Source organism: Phyllostomus hastatus, unplaced genomic scaffold, assembly GCF_019186645.2.
Source record: "Phyllostomus hastatus isolate PE091 unplaced genomic scaffold, TTU_PhHast_1.1 phas_contig_58, whole genome shotgun sequence".
In the NCBI taxonomy this organism is placed as follows: domain Eukaryota; kingdom Metazoa; phylum Chordata; class Mammalia; order Chiroptera; family Phyllostomidae; genus Phyllostomus; species Phyllostomus hastatus.
The window spans coordinates 6440857-6464105 of NW_025333916.1; the positions used below are offsets into that span (position 1 = coordinate 6440857).

At 38.2% G+C, this 23249-nt stretch overlaps 1 protein-coding gene across 4 annotated transcripts in view; it reads left to right on the forward strand.

Moving 5' to 3' along the window:
- FAM172A (family with sequence similarity 172 member A) overlaps positions 1 to 23249 on the forward strand; it is a 414546-nt gene that overhangs the window by 248627 nt on the left and 142670 nt on the right. For all 4 annotated transcript variants that reach the window (XM_045847842.1, XM_045847845.1, XM_045847843.1 and 1 more), the window contains 2 exons: positions 6729 to 6845; positions 14568 to 14652. In XM_045847842.1, the coding sequence (XP_045703798.1) occupies positions 6729 to 6845; positions 14568 to 14652 (202 nt within the window). The remainder of the gene's footprint in view (positions 1 to 6728; positions 6846 to 14567; positions 14653 to 23249) is intronic.

Genomic DNA, 23249 nt, shown 5'->3' on the forward strand with positions numbered 1-23249 from the left:
TTTGTTTTTTTTTTCTTTTAAACCTCCCTTACACATGCTTTTTTGTTGTTGAAGGAGTCTGCACGTGGCACCGTGGTCTAGGCAGGAAAGGAAAAGGAAGTTATTACTGCTCTCTTCTGGCTGCCTGAAATAATAAATCATAACTTGCCATTTGCTAACTGGTGGCTGGAGACTTATCTTCATAAATGCATGTGACCCAAGAAGTTTCAGTTTACATACCCTATCCCTTGGGGTTCTTGCCTGTGGAGAGCCCTTTCCTTCCTGAAATTAGACAAAGGTTATAAGAATTGAAGCTAGGGCTTCAAAGCACAGGAAAAGAGAATGTTGTCTTATCCTGTTGCTGCTGTGGAGTTCCAGCTGGCCATGTTTACCTACCTAGGGTGTGAGGCTGTGTGTCCATCTGTGAGGGGCTCAGCACAGTACTAAGGCTTTCCCTTATGTTTGAACTTAGGAACTTCTGGAAATATTTCTTGTATGTTTTCCTATGTGGTTATTTCATAGTGATAACTATATAGGTTTTGGGTATATGCTTAAATTGCTAAGCATTGCACATGCTGAAACATTATAAGGTGCATCTATTCGCTAGGGTAACATTTAACTTCTGTGTTAATATTTATATGTATAGTGGCCATGTAATTTTTCATCCAAACCAAGTGTTACCATCCAAGAACACTTTTAACAGTGCAAGAGGACACTCTTAATAATTATTGCAGGTCAATAGGCATAAACTAGAGCTTTCCTGAGCTAACTGGAATGTATTGTCACCCTCCATATACCTAATTATTTCCTTTAAAAACATTTAAGCAAGCCAAAATGACTTTACATAATTGAGGAAGTAGGTCTGGGTGTAGCAGTTGTAGAGCACTTACTTCTTAATTGCTACCCTATTGGCACAAATGTCGATGCCACTGAAGAGTGTATAGATACCATATCTAAGAGGAAGGATACATTTTAGAAATCAGAAATGAATGTCAAGGTAATAATAATGGTAGTTGACAGTATTGATTGCTTACATGCTTTATCTCATTCATCCTCCAGCATCTCTGTAAGGTGACAACTATTGTTCCCATTTTTGTATTATAATGATTAAACAACACATGAGGTTTGTCCAGAAAAAAAAGTCTAACCATTGTTAATATAACAAGAATGGTTTGCACAACATCAGTGTAACATGGCAGCCAAGGAGAGTGGGCTGGAATGTGCATGTGTGAACAATGGTCACTTCACTATACTAGTCAGTGGGGGCAGTAGACGCCTTGAGTGAGCATGTGTACTGTGTGGCCTTCACATTCATAATGACTGAGTGAGCAGAATAACAAACCTACATCAAATTTCACATTAAGATTGAACATTCCAGCCCTGGCTGGCGTAGCTCAGTGGATTCAGCACGGGCTGGGAACCAAAGTGTCCCAGGTTCGATTCCCATCCAGGGTACATGCCTGGGTTGCAGGCTATAACCCCCAGCAACCGCACATTGACGTTTCTCTCTCTCTCTCTCTATCTCCCTCCCTTCCCTCTCTAAAAATAAATAAATAAAATCTTTAAAAAAAAAGATTGAACATTCCTCTGCAGAAATTGATTAGATAATTCAGAAGGCCACAGCTATAGGCAGCTGGTGATTGGCAGCTTCATCAGGACAATGCACCCACTCATGCATCATGTCTCATACAGAGATTTTTTGGCAAAACATCTAATCACCCAGGTGACTCAGCCCCCCTACAGCCCAGATTTGGAGCCCTGCAATTTCTGGCTTTTCCCAAAACTAAAATCACCTTTGAAAGGGAAGACATTTCAGATCATTGATGAGAGTCAGGAAAATATGAGGGGGCAGCTGATGGCGATTGGGAGAACTGTGTGAGGTCTCAAGGTGCCTACTTTGAAGGAGACTGAGGCATCATTGTCCTATGTACAGTGTTTTTTGTATCTTCTTCAATAAATGCCTCTATTTTTAATGGTTTGTGGCCGGATACTTTCTGGACAGACCACCTTGTGCATATCTGTATAGCGAGAGATATAATGACAGAGACATTTAATTCCAAAGCTATGCATACTTTAACTATAAAACTATACTGCCTTCCTCTGGACATTCTTCATATTTGTGATTATAAAAATATATTCAGCTACACTCTCTCTATGCTGAAGACAAAGCAGTAAAGGGACTCTGTTCCTGCCTGCCTGGCACTGCTAAGCCGTAGCCCTGCTGGTGGCAGGAATGTGGAGCTATCACAGTATGGCTTCAACTATCCTGCTTTAATTTCCAAGTGCATGGTGCTATTACTGGTCTAGCATTTTGATTACAGGGTTTTAAACAGACACAATAATCAGCTCTTCCTACTCAGCTAGATGGTTTTAGAATTATTGAACCACATACTCTAAGGGAAAAAACAGCCTTTCATAATTTTTCCTGTATGGATCTATACCTTTAAAAAATAATACTTGTCATTAAATGCATTCTAAGTTAAGCTTCTGTTGTCTACATTGAGAAAAGAGAATGTACTTGGCTTATACCTGTGAGGTAGCCTGCGTTGTGTTTTTTTTGGAATCATCTGTTTTAACTATGTGCTTTGTGCCAGGTCCTCTGCTTTATATCTAGCTTATCTCACAATAACTCTGAGAGTTAGGTGTATTTATCATCTCCCTTTCACCTGTGACGAAATTGAGACAGAAAAGTTTGAAATAATTTAATTAAGGTATCGTTACTAGATGTGGCAGAGCATGGATTTGAACCCAGGGAATGTGACTCCAAAATCCTTGAACCTTACTATTGCATTCCCTATGAAGACTACCTACTTAAAAGCCTCTACTTTCAAAAAAAATTGTGAATTCAGAACTGTGAGAGCTGAATGTCATACTTATCTGAATTTCCTGCTGGGCAGTTTAGTCTTCATATTTCATCTACCAAAGTGTGTATTTCAGTTGTAATCACTAGAGGTACTTCAAGAGCCTTGGATGACAGAACCAAGGTTTTAATGTTGCAGCAGAGATGATATTTGTTCTGTGAGTAGCATGCTATTGGGATTGACTTGTGCAAAAGAATCTTCAGGAAGACATTAACAGAAAAGACTGCCAAATCCTGTGTTGGCTGATTAGTCATCTTGGCCCAGGGCACATTTTTAACGCAGTAGGACTCAGGCCACAGGGCAGAGGGCCATACACTAGGGGATGTACACGCAGAAATGGAAAGTGAAGGAAGAGGTTTGTGGTGAAATATCATAGTGTATCAAACCACATAAAGACTACATTCAAGTAGAATCATGAAGTGTAATTATAATCTTCCTAACAAAATGTGAAAAGATGCCAGCTTTTCATACTTTTCAAACCTTTGAAACAACTTAATCTGAAATCTTAACTCAAGGAGCTCTAGAGGGAGCTAATCTATTTATATACATATATATTTTTTAAAAAAGACATCTCAAACCTCAGCCGTGCTGTTAACCAGAGTGATGATTCATTCATGCTCGTACAGTAGTAATGATCCTCAGATTTATAAACGTACACTAGTGTCAGATCCTAATCTAAAGGAAACATGCACTATTTGAGTTTCTTTCAGAATATTCTTTCCTGTAGTCGTGATTCACATGCTGTAACCTTCACAGTGCATATGTGTAACACATGTCAGAGTTCTTTGTAAAGGTATTGGCTTTTGCTGATGAAAGACTAAAACATTTCCCTCAAAAACATGTTTAAAACATATTATATATGCAAATAAAAATATGGGCCTGCACGCACGTATATACATGCCCACCTCCAACCCACACTGGCCTCTTTCAGTGGGTCCCCTTGGACTTGGAAATGTAAGAGCTGTTTATCTGAGAGCCATGGCTGCTGGGCCACAAATATGGGAAAATGAAATTATCCATTTCTTCTCATAGGGTAGGTTGAAGACCACCCAGTTTAGGGCTCACTTGTTCAGGTTGGGAGTACTGACCCATACTGAAGATATTAAAACAAAAATGGAATGTCCTTTCTGTTTGAAATGTTGGCATAGATGTTAAATTCATCTTAAATATAATTAGTTGAAGGGATCATTTAGCAGTTATCTTATAGTTTATTCAAGATCATATGGAAACATTGAGATCCCATAGTTCCTACCAATTTTAGAGACTAAGACCCCTTTCAAAATCAATGAAAGTTAAGAGTCTTCTCCCAGATAAATACTTGTATTTTACACAAACAGAATTTTGCAAGGAATTTCCAAAGTATTCACATCTTCGGATCCTAATAAAACCACACCTCCACCTTAGACTGACATTTAGTGAGCCTTTGGTGATGAGACTTCCTCTCAGATTTCTGGGTTTTCCAGACTATTAAGGCCTTCTATTATAGACTATTATGGAAGTTGTTTCTCTGCCCATCTGATCCTCTACCCATTTCTTGCTTTGGGTATATTCCATCTAAGGTCTGTTTCTTAACCTTGATTCCTGTGTTCAGTCTACCCCCACTATTGCCATTCTCTACACTTTTCATCATTGCTCATTCCCAGTGGAGGCAGTAGGAGAGGGAAAGGGGGCCATGAACCAGGCTAACAAACGTAGGAAGCAGAGGCTCTGGACAGAAATGGCAGTTGCAGGTGGTCCCAGAACTACCAGACCAGGCTGCAGCAAGGCTGAAACAGAGGGAAATAGTCTGAAAAACTAAACTTTTAAGAGTTTTGCTGATTTACAGTTCTAATCCTTAACAGTCAAATATTTGAAATTCTTTGTTTACTCTGTTCATTTGTAAACAGCTCTTCATTGAGATCCTCTGTAATTTAACCATGCCCCACCTCTAATAATATAATATAAAACTGATTTTTAAGAGGTAAGGGATTGTAACAGTGTAGGGGAGCATCTTGCTGGATTGTAACATGATCCAATGTGACGTAAAGAAAAGTGCACATCGTCACATCCAATGTCTGAAATGTCAGCCAGCCAGACAGGCAGACCAGAGTTTTTTTTCTCTGTTAGTCCATCTAACAACTAAATATTTTTCCAGGTTTGTAGAATTTTAATCCCCAGATTTTCTACTTTTGCTACTAAATCCTCAGCCTATTCAACACTTAATTTTACATCATTTCACAAATAGTCCTCAATATTTAGTGTCTTCAGACACCACTGCCCTGAATGAGTTGGCATATATACTAACAATAACCACGACAAAATCCAGGGTAGGTATTTTAAAATGTGGACATATTCTCAGAATGCCAGAAAAACATGTTCTTATTTTGTAACTTTGGCAACAGTCGCTCTAGATCTCTAAAAGTGTTACTGTTTAGAAAGTGAGAGTAAGGACATAGGTTCTTCATGAGCCAGGTGGAGTTGCTGTTGTGGAATTTTGCTTTTTGTTATCTAATGTTGGTTTAAATTTTTATATTCTAGTGCCAGCATGATCCAGTGAAAACCTGTTTTTAAAATAAAATCTATTCTAGAAGAAAGTAGTCAACTATTTAATAATGAATGTGAAGAATTGGAGTATTGTTTTATGCTTTTAAAAATATTGATACTGCAAGGTGAATTTTTATACTAATGTTGTGATATTGAAAACCAACATTGATTTTAAGATTTCCATATTATATTAACAGAAAACACAGGGAACAAAAATTTCAGGTGCAGAAGTGCTGCTGAGGCAGCGTTAACGTGAAATAGATTCCTATTAGGTAGTATTCAGCAAAAGGGGATGTGCATACTCAGAGTTTAAAGAAATTTAAAAGAGAGAGACACTTTAAATTCAGAATGCCATTAGGCATCATTTGGTATCAGAAACACAGCTTGCAATATTCTTTGTGTGAGTTTCCATCACCATTCTGAATTCTCCCTTTTTTTTAAATGTGGTAATATATTTTTGATATACAATTCATAGAAATCAGCAAGAGGGAGTAAAAATGTTTGATGAAAGGAAATGGAGCATGCTATGAAATTCAAAGCTACTGTAATTTTTAACTGTAATTTTTAATTACACTTTCTTATATTTGTTGTGTCAAATTAGGGTCACTACTTAATTATTAAAGCATTTTGTGTTCTTAATATAGAACTATTATTCTTCAGCTTCTTTATCTTGTAGACCACTGATGAATTCTTCAGTTTCTTCAGTGACTCTTTTTCAAATTTTAGAATCATTTAATTTGCTATAAATAACATTCTACAGAAAGAAGTTAAAGTGAATAGTTTCTCAACCTAAAGAAATATATTAGGAAGCAAATTTATATTGATAGACTTTGAAGAGAAAGATCTTTGTGGTCATTTAAAACACCAGGGAATTACAAGGCCATGGTGAAGAGCAGGCTAGTTAAATAGGAGTCGTCAAAGCCAGATATCTTTCTGTACTTATGCACCATCTATTGAAAATTAATGCAAGGTAGTCCTAAGTAGCCAACAGTGAACTACAGGTACTAACTTCCCTAAAGCACTGAAATAGGAAGTGGTAGAAGAAACTTGTAAAGGAAACCCTCAGGGAATCCTCCTCTTTCCGCTTGTGATCCCTTTAATCCTTGAATTGTCAAACCACATCGAAAATAATAGAGCTGCATAGTTCTAAGACTTAAGTGGTATTATTGTTTTAAGAGAAAATATTAGGTCTTTTCACATCTCTGGACAAGAGTAGAGCATGTGTTCAGTGCAGAAAAGAGTAACTTTGAACAAGAGATGCATATTGCTTTTTTTATTTTTAATATATTATTATCTATGACTAAGCAGGCTATACCCTGTAGAAAAAAATTATAGCCAATATTTTATTTTCTTTTTTTGAAACAGATGATTCAACGAGAAGCAGATGTAAAAAATAAGGTAACTGCTGTGGCGTTGACAGACTCTGTTCACAATGTGTGGCATCAAGAAGCTGGCAAAACGATTCGAGAATGGATGAGAGAGGTGAGACTGGATTTTTTTCAGGGCTGAGATGAATGAGCGTGAGCCTTTATGTCTTGAGTCCCCACCAACTTATATCACCTCCCACCTTCAAACTTCCTTTCTGGAGGCAGAACATTTAGAGGGGATAAAAAAAAAACTAGACATATATGAAATAATAAGAGGAAAACCCTTCTAAAGAAAAAATACTTCTTTGAAAGTCCTCTTTCTTTTTTTGGCTTTCTGTAGATTACGTATGCATACAATATATGTAGGAACTTTGGCTGAAGAAGGTCATGGTCTGTTAAGAGGTTATTATTCCCTGATATTTAATTTCTCAATCAGTTATTTAGCATTGATTCTGCTTAATTACAAGAAATAAATTTTACACTGGGTCTAATTCTTGCTTTAAAGGCAGCCCATATGTACCACTCGTAAATGGACTGGCTCACTACTGCCAGTAGGGGGAGAAGAGGTAAAAAGCTGAAATAGTGTTTTGCCAGATGCTCGAGCTAGGAGAAACCCAGGGAGGGACTGGTCATGGTCCAGCCTCAGGTTAAGAAAGCTTCTTGTCACACTTTTTAAGGGCTAGTGAACCTGAAAACTAACAGGGACTTATTGAATGAACACATTCCTATTTTTAAAAAGAGTTTCAGCCCATTCTTTTAGTCCTAGTACAGATAAACAGCTGAAGTTTTTATTTATATTTACCTTTCTGATACTATAAGCAATTGACATCACTGCATCATGCTATGCAATTGTTTAGTCAAATCACATACTTATATGAATAATCTGGTTGACCTTCTTGATTTTCTCCCATTTGAAAAAAAAAAAAAAAAAAACAGAATAGCCAGGCATTTATTCAGCTGACCTCTCACATAGGCATGGTGGGTAATGTCTACCAGCCCTCATGGTACACTCTAAGGACTGAAAAGCTGACTTTTGAAGAGTTTCGAAAAATAGGACTGGGCTATATAATTCCATAGTAGTGTTATCATAGTACCACCTATCTGTTTATACTGTTTGTTGTTATTCTCCATTAGGAAAAGTTACTTTCATCATAAAAAGTCCAAAATAGTTTTACTCCATTCCTCATAATGTGTAAACATACCCCATTACTTTTCATTTTTTTCTTTTACAATGTATCTGCATCCTTAGTTGTCTCTCTCAAGGGCTTAAACTTTTTCTAGAAAAATGTTATGTATTTCATATGGATACTTTTTTGTGATGTTTGTCTGTCCAAATGGATACATAGCAGATACCAGCATTATGTAGCAGTAAGGTTAATAAATGAGCTATTAGTAACGTTTCCTTCACACATAATCTCTATGGAATATAGGACCCGTCGCAAACTAGAAACACCCCTCTTTATTATTTTATTAGTAGGGCATTCCTTTTTCTCATTCTAGGTGATGAATATAACACAATTTATTTAGGTTTACTTTTTAAAGTATTTCTTACTAAAGACTGGATCAGGCATCCCCTTAAAAAAATCAGAATATATTAGTGTATTTTTCATCTGACAGAAATAGACAGTAGTTAAAAGCATCTTTTTTTTTAAGATTTTATTTATTTTTTTTAGAGAGGGAAGGGAGGGAGAAAGAGAGGGAGAGAGAAACATCAATGTGCGGTTGCTAGGGGCCATGGCCTGCAACCCAGGCATGTACCCTGACTGGGAATGGAACCTGCAACACTTTGGTTCACAGCCTGCACTCAATCCACTGAGCTATGCTAGCCAGGGCTAAAAGTATCTTAATGTAACCAAAACTGCTATATATTTCTTTGCTAATAGCTTTTAATAGAAATTTTAAAATTTTTTTAAAAATTTATAAGTGATCCATCCCTTGAATAGTTCTTTCAATTCCCTCCATTATGCCCTAGGCATGAGGCAGCAGGAAGAGTTTTGTATTATAACATACCAAATTCAAACCCTGGCCCACTTAGCTACTACCTAGAGTGTTGGGCAAGTTATTCAATATCTTTGAGATTCAATTTCTCATCTATAAAATGTAATACCTATCTTGCAAACATAGTTGGAAAATAACATATGTAAAGAAATAGCACAGTTGTTGCCACTTCAAAGAAGTTTAAATCACAATTATTACTGTTGTTAGCTTTACACCCCCAATAATATGAAATAATGAACTATATTTTCCTTTTGTTTTATGCATGATTTTTGTATTCAAAGTATCTTACAAAAAGCATGAACAAGGAATTAGGAGAACTGAGTTTTGATAATGATCTGGCTAAGTCACTCACTAGGTAAATCAATATTAAGGATCAAGCACGTACCAGGTACTTTGCTAATAAGACTTATAGTCTTGGGAAAGCCACTTTATCTTTTTCTGGGCCTGTTTCATAATTGTGAATTAATGGTGACAATACCTATTTCACTTCTACTTCCTGAACTGTTTTGAAAATCAAAGATGATGACTACGAAAAAAAACCCTTGCAAATGGCAAAAGAAATGAAATGTTTTATTATAGAAAACACTATAATATCCCAGAGATAATAATTATTAGATCACAGAGATAGAGCTTTGGAATTATCCCTGCTCAGAGAGTTCTTCCCTAAAACAGAACAAAGAAGAAAATTATAGCCCTAGCCAGGTGGCTCAGTTGTTTGGACTTTCGTCCCATACCCCAAAAGGTTGTGGGCTTGATCTCCAGCCGGGGCATGTACAGGAGGCAACCAACCAATCAGTGTTTCTCTTGAATTGGTGGATGCCTCTCTCCCTCCCTCTCTCTCAAATCAATAAACATATCCTCAGGTGAGGATTATTTTTTAAAAAAGAAAATTGTAGAAGACTATGCCAGATATCCTTGTAAGAATTCATTAAATGTATGACCCACCCCCTTGTAGAGAGTTTATGTGCTTTGGCATGATAGGAGTTCATTGTTTTCCAACACTTAGGATGAAACTCCATCCCCTTTCCTTTCACTTTTTTCATCCTTTTCCATTCTGCAAGACTACTTGAAATCATGAAAATAGGCCTGGGTCAATAAATAGAAGGGACTGTTGTCTCAAGCATGGGTGTTAGAAGAAGGTGTGGTAGGGTGGCCTTTGCGTCCCTCAGCATCCACTTCCTCCTTACCTCCTGCACTAGCCTCTTTTGGAATCAGCTCCAAAACTAGATATGTTGCAAATATCCTTCCCAAGAAAAACACTTCAGCTAAACTGGAGTGTTGTCCATAAAAATAGTAGTCTCAGATGAAGCTGCAGTGCTTTTTGGCTCCATTATTTCATCAAACACTGCTTCAAAGTTTTGGAGGTAGGACAGTGGTACAGTTCCCTCCTCATTACTGTTATACTACAAATTAGTACAACTGTGTGTTTTTTTGTAAGCCAGTTTAAATTAATACGATAAAGTTATTGATGTTAAGTATTTATTTACAACAAAAAGCTGATTTTTAGTCCTGTCAGTACAGAAGGAATGTTAAGTACTATATTTTTGTAGTACATGTATAATTATAAAATCTATTCCTAACCAAAAGACTAAGCATAAATGCTAAGCCAGCCTCATAAGGAGAGGGGGAAAGTAACCTAAGGCAGATGCTTCTCTCCTTAGGCTCCAGGCCTATAAAGGCTGAGTAGGCAAGGATGAACCTGGAGGAGGTTATGATGAGGGAAATAAGCCAGACACAGAAAGGAAAATACTCCATGACCTCACATATATTTGGAATCTAAAAAAGTCTAACACATAGGAGCAGAGAGTAGACTAGTGACTACCAGCAGCAAGGGAGGTGGGGAACACGGGGGATGTTGGGCAGAGTGCAGAGTTGCAGTTGTGCAGGTTAATTACCTAAGTCTGGAGACCCACTCAATGGTCCAGCGTGATGACTGTGCTTAACAACATTGGATTGAACACTAGAAGTTTGCTAAGAAATAGATCTCAGTTTTTCTCACCATGTACACACACACAAATGGTGTCTACGTGAGAAGATACATTAATTAACTTGACTATAGTAATCATTTTGCTATATATATGTGTATCACATCATCATGTTTTATACCTTAAGTGTATAATTTTTATTTTATTTTATTTTTTATCCTTACATGAGGACATGCTTTAGAGAGAGGTGAAGGGAGGAGAGAAACATCGGTGTGAGAGAAAAACATCAGCTGGCCACCTCCCCCACCACCACCACATGTATCCAGACAGGAGACCTGCAACCCAGGCATGTGCTCCAACTGGGAACTGAACCTGAAATCCTTCAGTACAGGACATTTCACACTGAGTCACACTGGCCAGGGCTGTATAGTTTTTATTAAAAAAAGAAGAAAAGGCTAAGTGAGCAAATGTCATTTCCTGACATACCCCTAGCTTCTGAAAGTTTCCAGCCAAGCCAGATGTATAGTTCTACATAACAGTCAGGAACCCTTGCCTGTCACCATTCAGCTCTGTGTGCCACTGCTGGAAACTCAGCCTGGTGCATTGTAGTTGTTCTAGTCTGTATGAAGATCACTGTCTAAGGCACAGATGATTTACACCTCAGACAAATGAAATAAAATTGAATAAAAACCTAAACTCAACCAGGGCAGCAAGCATCTCCAAATATTATACCTCCAAATGCCTTGCATAGGAATACTTACTACCTACTTTCTCTTTAAACATAATATACTAAACTCTAACCTTTTATTAAAAATTTTAATTCATTTCATATCTACACTAAAATATTGTCAACCTTTGGTTCAGATGTCAAAGAGAGTCACTCAACACTGTGGCCTAAAGACACTTCTGTATTAAAAGTTCCCAAGCTTTTGGATTTCACAAAAAAGACAATTTATAACCACAGAAACCTGTGAGGTCATTATATTGGAGTAAAAGACCTTTAAATTGAAAACCTTTAACTTTAAGAAACACTCGCTTATAGTGACCATTTTTCTCTTTTTACCTCAGACCTAGAGAAACTCTAGTTATGTGACCCCTCCCACTCTGCTGCTGGTCGGGGGCTTCTGTCCCTGTTCCTGTGGGGATGAGGCTCAGGCATGGCTCTGTCGGCACCTCTAGCCCAGCATGCCCTGTTCTGCTGGGGCATCCACCAACAAGATCTCCCAGGACGGGGAACATGCTCCAGCATGTTTTGAATTTAGGTAGGGCTTTCTTAGTGAGCTGCTGCTGTCACCAACACTTGGCTAGTGTTCATCTCAGTTGAAGAACTGGGGTGGGGGGCAAATTGGGGCACTGAGAAGAGGGATAGAATAAGCATTCGAACAGTGAAAGACATTTGGTTTCTAAGCTTTAGAAACTTGTGTCAGAATAGAGAGTTACACTCAATAAGATGGAATTTCAGACAGTGTGAATTAATATATAATGGCTGTATGCCTTTCTCATAGTTCTTTCTTTATATAAACAAGTATGTTTACATCATTTTATTTTATTATACTCTATGACATGGCCAACATATTTTTAGCTTGTTTTGTCATGTTTTCTATATATTTTTCGGGGGGTGGGTAGTAGGTGTAAAAATTTCACACGTGCACATATACTCATCAGATTTATGGTACCAAACCATTACAATCCTACACAAGCACTTTGTCATTCCTGAGAACATTTGAATATACTTTAACTATAGAGTGTTTATTTTCTATCCTATTTTTATGAGAGATCAAAGCCTAAACATGTGCCTAGATAAAAACTGCAATTTCACAATTATATAATGTTAAGTTATATTTTGCTTTACATGTTTAAGTTAAAGGTGACCTGGATAAAACCCATTTTGTTCAGCTTTTTAAAGTCAATGATAACGAGTTAGAAAATGATTAATCACCTGCACATTGTACTGTCCCATCACTTTTATTAATATTAGAAATATCCTATAAGACATAGTTTTACATATGTGAAGTGTAGGTGAGCAGTATTAAGAGTGACATATCACCTGGGTAATAGCTGACTTTCATCAGATTTGGAGGTACTACTAGGATGAATAATAATTAAAATATATGCCTAACCACTGCCTGTCTGTCGGTAGTGCTAATTGCTGTCATTGAAAAGACTGAATTGTTTAAGAACGATAGAGAGAAAGAGAAAGTCATTCTTCATTGAAGCTATCTCCCTGTATCATTGGGAGCCTATTTTTAGTACCTATAGAAGTCACGATTTTTGAATTTATTAGGGACTGTGATGAATGATAAAACAAATCATCCATTTACATATCTTGACACTGCTTTGGAGAATACTTATTTCTTACAAGCGAGTGTCACATTGTATATAAAAGCTGGCTAATTGTGTGCTAATCTTCTGCATTATCTAGAACTCTCTGATGTGGTATTCTATCAATAGTAATATTAATTTTACTTATTTCAAATGTAATGAAATATCTTCTAAAAGCCTATTTCTTTTATAATTTCTGCTCTCTTACATTGTATAATTTTGCATTCAGCTGCTAATTAAGATTAGGAATGTAAGTTAAGAATACATATTCACTTTAAACCATGAAGCTTTTGTAATACATGAAAATACTAATACTTTATCCATTTTAAATGTAAAAAGAGAGAAAGCATTTAAGAACATTACTAGATGTTGTGTTTGTTTTCATGGGTTTTTTTCCACACAGTTCAATAGTTTCATTGATCTACTGTTTCTTACAAAAATCTGCCATGCTTTGTGAACTTCACTTTCTAATCTCATACAGCCACCCTTCCTTTATGTTATTCCTGCTCTCCCTGGTCTCAGAACAGTAGGGTTGCCTTGACAAATCTATTCAAAAGCCATCCTCGGCCTTTATTGGTGGGGACTGGGGCCTTTGAAATTCTCTCCTCACTGCAACACAGCTGACATCTTCTTCCAGACAGAATGAATTAAGGAAACACAATAAGACACTTGATCTACCAGTCAAGGATCTTTCCACAGTGAGGACGGATTCCATGGTGCACAACCAGGGCAGCAAGCATCTAAAAATACACAATACATGGTTGTTTACCAGAATAGCAATCAGCGATTTTTCCAACATGATTGATAGGATGATTTCTTTTAAATAAAATCTGTCTGGAAATTCATTGTGTGTGTTTGTTGGAAATTTTTAAAAAACCATATATGAGGTTAATCACATTTTTTTAAGCCAGACTTCAGATGCAGACTTAAAATGTATGGAAGGGATATAGATTATTTTAATTTCATTTGTCTGACATGTAAATCATTATTATCTTAGGGGTTAATCTTTAGTGTTGAAGGATTTGTGTCCTCAGACACACAGCTATAATTCACCAGATTGTGCTTCTTTTGAACTCTAATACATCCTTCATTGAAACAGGTTGAAGTAAAAATTTAAAAAATAATATAATTATATGGGCCAGATTTTGAGTGGTAAGTACAAAATTATTTCTTCTAGTATTGCGAAGACAAATAATTTATTTTAAAAAATACAGCTACTTTTTCACATGTTCAAAATAATAATTCATTTCCATCTGAAAGTTAACAATGGACAGCCTTTTCCATTTCTTTTCATTATAATCTTGGCCTTATCTTAGAAATATATTACATCAGGTTCACAGAAGGCCATGTGTCTTCTTAATACCAGCACATAGGATTTGCTGAACTGTAGAAGATAAACTTTTTTCCACACTCATGTTGATCATGACTAATTACTGACTGTTTACATAAGAAAACTTTTTATAGTCTATGAAAAATAAATCAATTATACTTTTAGTGGTTGATTAGGTAGGATAAATTAATCACTAAAACCTGAAAAGTTGGTCTTGGTTTAAATTATGTTTCAGCAGAAAATTGTCTCTGTCACATTGCAGAACTGTTGTAACTGGGTCTCTAGCTCAGAACCGCTAGACACGTCAGTGGAGTCCATGCTGCCTGACTGTCCCCGAGTCTCAGCAGGTATGTGTTTGATGCAATATAGGTTTTTTTTTTTTTCAGGTGAAAAAATATGCTAATGAAATGTAGAATTCTATTTTGCAAATTAAGCGTGATGTTCTGCCTTGAATCTTCAAATTAGTTGTTCGTAACATACAGCGTGGGTCTGATCCACTACCAGAAATTTTTTAAGTGTCTGAAAATGTTTACCAACAAACTCGGTAAAGATGAGTAAGTGAAACAATCTGAGAGTAGTGTAGACCATTGCTGTTGAAACTTTGGGAGACAAGACATCCATAAATTAAAACTTGATTGTAAGACAAGGACTGGGCCGCCATACAGGATCTCAGAGGATTTGTCTCTGATTGAGTACCAACTCAGTGATACAATGGACAGTCAAGGCTGTGAATTCAGAAAAAAGGGACTGCTGTGGTGATGTGGAGACTTTCGAAAAGTTTTTCATGCAGAAGATTTTGGCTGTACTTTGTGTGTCAGGATCTGGATTGCAGGAAGGCATGCAGAATGGCATTCTAGGCAAAAGAAACAGAGCAGTGTAAGGAGTAAGTACTAGAATGGATCTGAAGATGTTCACAGGAAACTAAGGCAAGACTGGCCTGCCTGTCAACAGGAAAGAGTGGGGCTTGGGGTGAGCGCCTCAGGTGGACTTCAGACAGCGTAAGGACGGCTGGCATTGACTTTCAGCCTCCAGGTTTTGTACTTTTGTCTCTAATCTATAGATAAGAGGAAAGAGTGACATTTTTCATTGCTTTCTGGTTTTGCCTTCACCATTCCCAACCAATTTTGACGGTAAACACAAATTGAGCAATGATGTCTGCTTATGGATACAGAAGAGGGATGGGCTTGCTTTGGCCATAGATGCCAGAGAATAAGATTTTCGCCAACCAATCAATATATAATCTTGTTTTATGAAAGTTTATGTTTAAAGATACCTTATTTAATATATATTGCTGCTTCAGTAACAATGAACTCACAATCAACAGCACTGTCACTCAAAAGGAAGCATATCTAACATACCTGTTTTCTCCATCACAGTCTTTTTGTGATTAGGCATACTAGACAACACTTCAGCCCCAGATATACTTGGAGAGCATTTCAAATGGTGAAACCACCAACAAAAGCACAAAAATATGAAAAATATAGCAAAAATAGTCTGTGAGAAGGACACTTGTTTATAGTATGAGATGTGAAACAAGAAGGCAAAGCATGGCATTATTTCCTTAGGAACATGCATGCTGAGCAACTCAAATGTTTCACCACTGCACATGTGCATGTCTGCAAAGGACCACAAAAGCACCATGAGTATTGGTTTGGGGGGTTACAAATATATCTTAGTATGTAGGTGAATTCACAAATACAGTAGTCTACAAATAATGAAGACTGGCTACATATAGTAAAGGACTTACAACAAGGATTTGACTATCGCTTCTTAAGCAGTCGTTGTTAGAATGTTGACTTTGCATCAATGCTGGGGCTTGAGTCTATAGACCAGACAATCGTTAAAGGAAGGTGTATGTAAAGTGGCAGAGAACAAGAATGAGCTAGAACCTATGGCATGAGCTGGAGCACATGAAGACAGAATTAATAAGCCCATGTCAGTTCTTGCAGCTTCTGTCTGCTGGTGTGGGTGTCTCATAGAAGCCAGTGCCCTTTGTCATGGAGCTAACCATGCACATACCTGGCCTAGGAGTCAGAGATGCTAAAACAGGAGAATCCAGGGGAGGGTGGAGCAGACACAGTCCAGGCCACTGCCTCATGCCACCAGGTGAGCCAGCAGATAAACAGGAACTTGTGTGAGCTCAAAATGGCTGCTGCTTCACTTTAACTCCAAATTTCCCACAGGAATCTCCCTTGCATACCATCCTAACCAGAAATATACAGTTTGAAAAGAAATTCTGGGAAATGTAATTCGACCTACTCCAACTGACATTACAGAGCCTTCACAGTCCACTCCTTATCAGTTTGGTGCTCTTACACCAGACTTAATCTCCAAATAAAGACATGAACAAGGTCATATTTTCACCTAACATGATACAACTATCCCATGTACAACCAGCCCGTTCTCCAGAAAAGGATATAAAGCCATTTTATTGTCCTTGGCTGATGTTCATTCTTCTCACCTTTGGTATCCTAATTTAAATACTAAGAGATAAAGCTAATTGCTACTGACACATCTTACATGACATAAGGGAATTAGAAGAAAACAAAAATATTTAGGATACGGATATTCTTATCAAAATGAGGCAGAAATGGCCCTATTGCCTTTCTCATTTTTGTAACTGGTCAAGAAGTTGCAGCTGGTATTTATAATTACCTTCATTCTGTATTTACTTTGCTCTCAGCAAGTACAGTACCTCAGCTAGTCATGGTTGCTTGCCTGGTGGGATGACCCCATACCTTCATTCCCAAAGGACCCGACTGTTAGCAGTCCTGCCCGAGTTGGATTAGAGTTTTCTATTGACCTTAATCACAAGGACTAGTGACACGTGTCCTAGATGATTCCCTGTATTGTAGAGACATACTCCTCTTTCCCCCTCATTTTGTAGTAGCAACTCAGTTTTCCCTTAGTAATCAGGATTAATGGCCCCAACTAATATAGTAACACTCTCCATTTCTTGTTAATTCAGTGGTGTAAGGACCTCAATATGGCAAGATGGCAGTCTCAACTTCCAGGTGAATGGAATCGTTGTGTCACCTGAAGGAAGCATTCCTTCATATGGAACTATTAATAAGACCTTTAGACAAACGCAGCTTAAAGTCATGGGAATGGGAAGCAGTAGTTTTGCTAGATTACTAAAGGTAATAAGAAAAGCCAGTCCCATTTCCACCCTCTTATTTCCTAGATCTGGGAGAAACAGGACAGTATATTAAATGTTGATTTACAGCAAATACTACATCCCAGAGGATGCTGTCTCAGCCCCACAAGTTGTTATCAGGCACTATAACTGAGTCTTCAAAAAATCCTCTCACCCTTCCATCAAGCTAGCTGCACGAGGATAATGGGAACACGGCAAGACCAGTGAACGTTGGCAGACCTTAAGCTCTCTCTTGTTCTCTCACTTACTCTCTCTGATGGAAGCCAGCTGCCCTGTTGTGAGCTGCCGCAGGGAGAGGTCCACATGGCATCAACATTAGATGGCGTCAAATGAGAAAAGAGTGAGGGTGGCACCCCAGCATTTTCCACACCAACTTACCAAAATTGAACAAAGGGTTCTCAATCAGTCAGTCATTTCCCTCAAAGAATCCTTTTTAAAAAATGTTAACAAGGGGTATGACATGATAAAAATGGGCTTTTAAAAAAGATTAATTTAGTAAAGAGGTAAATGAAAGGAGCAGGAAGCCAGAAACAATAGACTCAGCAGGCTGTGATGATAAAGCAAGTAGATGGGGTTGATGGCATGTACTGGGGAGGTGGCTACGGGAGCAGGGAGACTGGAGAGCTATATCAAATAGGACTCTATGTCCTTGATGATGAACAGGTTAGACATGGAGGCTAAAAGAAGAGGAGGAGGGGACTTCTGGCCAAGATGGAGGCATAGGTAGACTCACTGTGCCTCCTCGCACAACCAAAACTAAGGACAACAAAAGTTTAGAAACAAAAAAAAAAACAACCAGAACAGAGAGAAATGAACTGAACGGAAGTCTGACAACCATTCATTCAGACCAGTAAGGAGGGGTGGAGTCGGAGGCCTATGGAGAGGGGTCGAGGGGTCCCAGCAGGAAAAAGCGGTGGCTGGCAGACACGGGCTTGCAGGGCGCAGACGGCAGTTGGCAGACCCCAGAAGCGCAGGGGCAGCTGACAGACCTGGTGGCAGACCCTGGGCGTGGGAGGCAACGAGCAGACCCAGTGAGGCACACAAGGCAGCGGGCTGTCCGTAGTCACACATTCTCGCAGACAAAATAAGCGAAAATGGGCAGCAACACAGACCTCGCAACCCAGGGACCTAGCGCCGGGAAACAAAGCTTAAAAACACCTGTGGGGGTTGAGGCCAGGAGAATCAGCCTCACAGGAGAGCTCCTTAGGGAGACCCACAGATTCCTAGAAAGTACACAAGCCCACCGCCCGGGAGCCAGCACCAGAAGGGCTCAATCTGCTTGTGAGAAGCGACAGAGGGGACTGAAGTCCTAGAGAGAGCAGAGCAGGCGCCATTGTTCCCTCTCGGACCCCCACCCCCTACATACAACGTCACAACCCAGTGACTGAGGTGCCCCGCCCTGGTGAACACCTAAGGCTCTGCCCCTCACATGTAACAGGCGCCACCAGACCAAAGGGGTGGGGGGAAGATGGCTGAAACAGAATTCAAAGCCCCTCAGCCAGTACTTTTAAGCGAACGAGAGATAGCCAACCGATCACATGCACAGTTCAAAGCACTGGTGATCAGGATGCTCAGAGAATTGGTTTATTTTGGTTGCAAATTAGATGGACAAATGAAGGCTACAATAAGTGAAATAAAGAAAAATGCACACAGAACCAATAGTGATGGAAAGAAAACTGGGTCTCACATCAGTGGAGTGGACCAGAAGGAAGAAAAAAACATACAGTCAGAAAAGAATGAAGAAACAAGAATTCAAAAAATGAGGAGAAGCTTAGGAACCTCCAGGACATCTTGAAACATTCCAACATCCAAATTATAGGGGTACCAGAAGGGGAAGAGGAAGAGCAACAAGTGGAAAAGTTATTTGAACAAATAATAAAGGAGAACTTTCCCAATCTGGCAAGGGAAATAGACTTCCAGGAAGTCCAGGAAGCTCAGAGAGTCCCAAAGAGGTTGGACCCAAGGAGGAACACGCCAAGGCATATCATAATTGCATTAGCCAAGGTAAAAATGAAGGAGAGAATCCTAGAAGCAGCAAGAGATAAGGGGACAGTTACCTACAAAGGAGTTCCCATCAGAATGTCAGCTGATTTCTCAAAAGAGACCTTGCAGGCCAGAAGGGGCTGGAAAGAAGGATTCCAAGCCATGAAAGGCAAGGACCTCCATCCAAGATTGCTCTGTCCAGCTAAGCTTTCATTTAGAATGGAAGGGCAGATAAAGTGCTTTTCAGATAAGGTCAAGTTAAAGGAGTTCATCATCACCAAGCCCTTATTTTATGAAATGTTAAAGGGACTTATCTAAGAAAAAGAAGATAAAAAATATGAACAGTAAAAAAAGACATCAAACTCACAGTTAGTAACAACCACACCTAAAACAAAAACAAACTAAGCAAACAACTAGAACAGGAACAGAACCACAGAAATGGAGATCACATGGAGGGTTAGCAACAGGGGGGTGGGAGGAGGAGAGGGGGGGAAAGGTATAGAGAATAAGTAGCATAGACAATAGGTAGAAAATAGACAGGGGAGGGCAAGAATATTATGAGAAATGTAGAAGCTAAAGAACTTATGACACATGGACATGAACTGAAGGGGGGAATGTGGGTGGGAGGGGGTGGGCAGGGTGGAGGGGAGTGAAGGGGAAAATGGGACAATTGTAATAGCATAATCAATAAAATATATTAAATAATAAAAATAAATAAAAGAAAAGGAGGAGACAACAGTAAGTTCCAATTAAAAGTAACTGAAATAATGCAAATATTATCACCAGAAGAATAGGGGGACAGGAAAGGGAAATCAATTATGGAGAAAAATCAATGAAATTGTTTTATGACCTACTTCATTGAAGTGATAGCAGTTCTGGTGGTGGCAGGAAATTCAAATGTAAATAACCAAAGGTTATTGAAGTACCTTTGAAATGCCTGAATTTCTCTAATGATAATCCAGTTTTCTGTAATTTAAAATGTTGATGTTTTGAGGATTTCAACCTGTGTACTGACCATAAGTCAATAATGGATATCCAGACTAGACATTTAATTTAGTGAAGTCTTTCTTTCAGCTTTAAAAATTATAAAGTTGCTGTTTTGTAGTAATATGCTTTTTGCTTTTGACTAAAAGTTTCATGGTCATAGCAGTAAAATAACCTATAAAAATACATACTCATTTAATACTGTATTTCCCATTATTACTAAATAAAACAAAAATAGATCTGATGCTCGTAACTTTATGAATGTTATTTACCTATGAATATGTATTTTTACAACATACACAATAACATTTTAAAATGTGCTTAAAATATCGCTGATAATTATTTTCAGTAAAGCCATATATTTTTACTTTTCTTTTGAAAGCAAATGTAGTATCTGACAGTGCCACACTTGGGAGTGTGCAGTGTCGCACCTTACACTTAAAATGAAGTCAGACTTTTCAGTGATAACATGTAGTACAAGGTGGAATTCTATGGGATCTTGAGGATGTGTCAGGTGCCTGGTTCTCCCATTTCTTCCTGTTGATAGTGTTTCCTTTGGTAACATCAGCCAGCCAAAACAGTTATTCAGAGAATTACATAATAATATCTGGTTTGTAGCATAGCCCATGTTGTGATTGTATGTTTGTTGTGAAATAGCAAGAGCAAATACTGCCTTACTTATCTGTATAAATGTTGTGAAGATTTTTTTTTATGTCTGGAGGGTTATTTTGAGTTTCTCAGAAGGGAGGCACTATAAAAATATGCTACTATATATTTTCATTAGTCATTTTAGAATTAAAGACTATAATTTCTTTCAAGACTTTTATTGATAATTTAATCCAATAGAAGTGGAAAGTCATTGCTAAAAATATTCTCCCTTCCATTTCTATGTCTAATTTTATTTTTAAACAACAAATATTCATGTTGTCCTGTGTTTTCTGTGACATTGATAGGGTCACAAAATACTCAGAAACCAGAGTCATAGGAAGGTAGAAAATAGAGTGAAGAAATCAAAAGAAACACTAACAGTGAAAAGAAAAATATTTAGTAGGACAAAGAAATCTGGACACAGTAAAGCTAAAAGAGACATTAGGGGAGCAATAACGATGAAATTAGAAATGGTTGTGTGTAGTATTCCACTCCCCCAAAATAGGTAATATACTTTTTGGCTGTGTATGAGGAGGCATTCCCCAGGGTGAATGAAGGGAAAGCAAAACATAAATGTTTAAAAACAGACAAGGTTGCAGAACATTGATATCTTCTGACTTCTTGCAAGTAGTGACTCAGCTTGCTTTGGCTGGAGCATGACTGACAGGCTGCACTTTGCCGGGCTGGTTCTAAGGGCAGCTGCTAAGGCTCCTATACTTTCAGTCCCCTCCAACTTTGCTCCTTACATACCTCTCTGGGTATGTACATTCAGTCTGCATACATTCACTCAGCGAGTATTTACTGTGGACCAGAAGCTGCTCCAGGGGCAAGGGACATAGCAGTGAGTTACAATACATAAAGGTCCCACACAGAGCTTACATTCTAATAGCAGAGACAGTCATTAAGCAAGAGAAATAAGATAGTATATAGCATGGTAGTATATAGTAGATAGTGTATAGCATGGTAATTGGTAGGAGAAACATAAAGCAGGAAGAGAGGATATGAACTATATGTTTGTGGAGGATTTGAATTTTTAGGTAGGTGACCAGGGAAAACTTCCCTGAGAAGATGACCTTTGTAGGACATGCTTTCTAGTCCTGATCTTCTGCCACCTCCCACAGATGAAAACAACATTTGCCTGTCTGACTTGAGGGATCCCTCTCCTGTACTTCATGGTTTCTGTTCAGCTCTGAAATCAATGCTCTTATTCCCTTCCAGCAGTCTCTTTTTCTGGGTCCTTGGAAAGCTGACCAACATGTCACACCAACTTTACCAGTCCTCTAAGGTTTATGGTAACCATAAATCATAGTTACCAGGAAGTTGTTAAGGTTATTCTTATCCCCTTTTCCTTAAGCAACACATATGGAACAGTGTGACATCTGTACAGCACTTTTGGGTTCACAGCCTATGTCCAAGGTGAACAGGACACCTTGTGAATGGATGGAGCCCCTCGTGGCTGACCTGAAGGGCGAGGGAATCAGCATTCTGATACACCTGTGATCACCAAGCACACAGGATGGAAAGCCCTGCCTCACAGCTTCAATTTTTCACCCACCTTTACCTGAACCTAGATTCACTAAAACTATGTGGTATATGTTTCTGGTGCCTACCAATATATTCCCTCGTAGAACTTGTGTTATTCTCATTTTTCCTCGACCTTGTCATGGCCTTAGACAGGCTTTTCTGTATTATTTGAGCTTACCTAGAACACTCAGAGTACAACTGGGCACCTTAAAATTAGAACAATAACAGGATCCATGTTTAAAAAGAAAAAGGTGGCGAAGAGCCTTAGTAAGATCTCTTAAGAGTTAAAAATTAAACATGAAAACTTACTATATTTAGATGATTCTGTCTTGGTTCTGAATATCAGAGGGGGTGCTGCTGATGACATTTTCCTAAACTGTCAAGCCTCATTTCCCCACCAGAAAAGAAAGTGGAAAATTAATAATTTCTAGGTGAATTTGAATTGTGGAAAACCTGCTAATGTAACCCTAAATTAGTCCAGATTGACTGTTTACATTGACTAAACTTACTGAATATTTGGTAAATGTTCATTTCACTTTATTGCAGAAAATGTGTCTTAAAAATGACACTAAGAAGTTATATCTCTTCTTTGTTAGTGAATAATCACTTCCCTCTAAAGATAGCAATAAAAAATCAGCAGTAATTGCT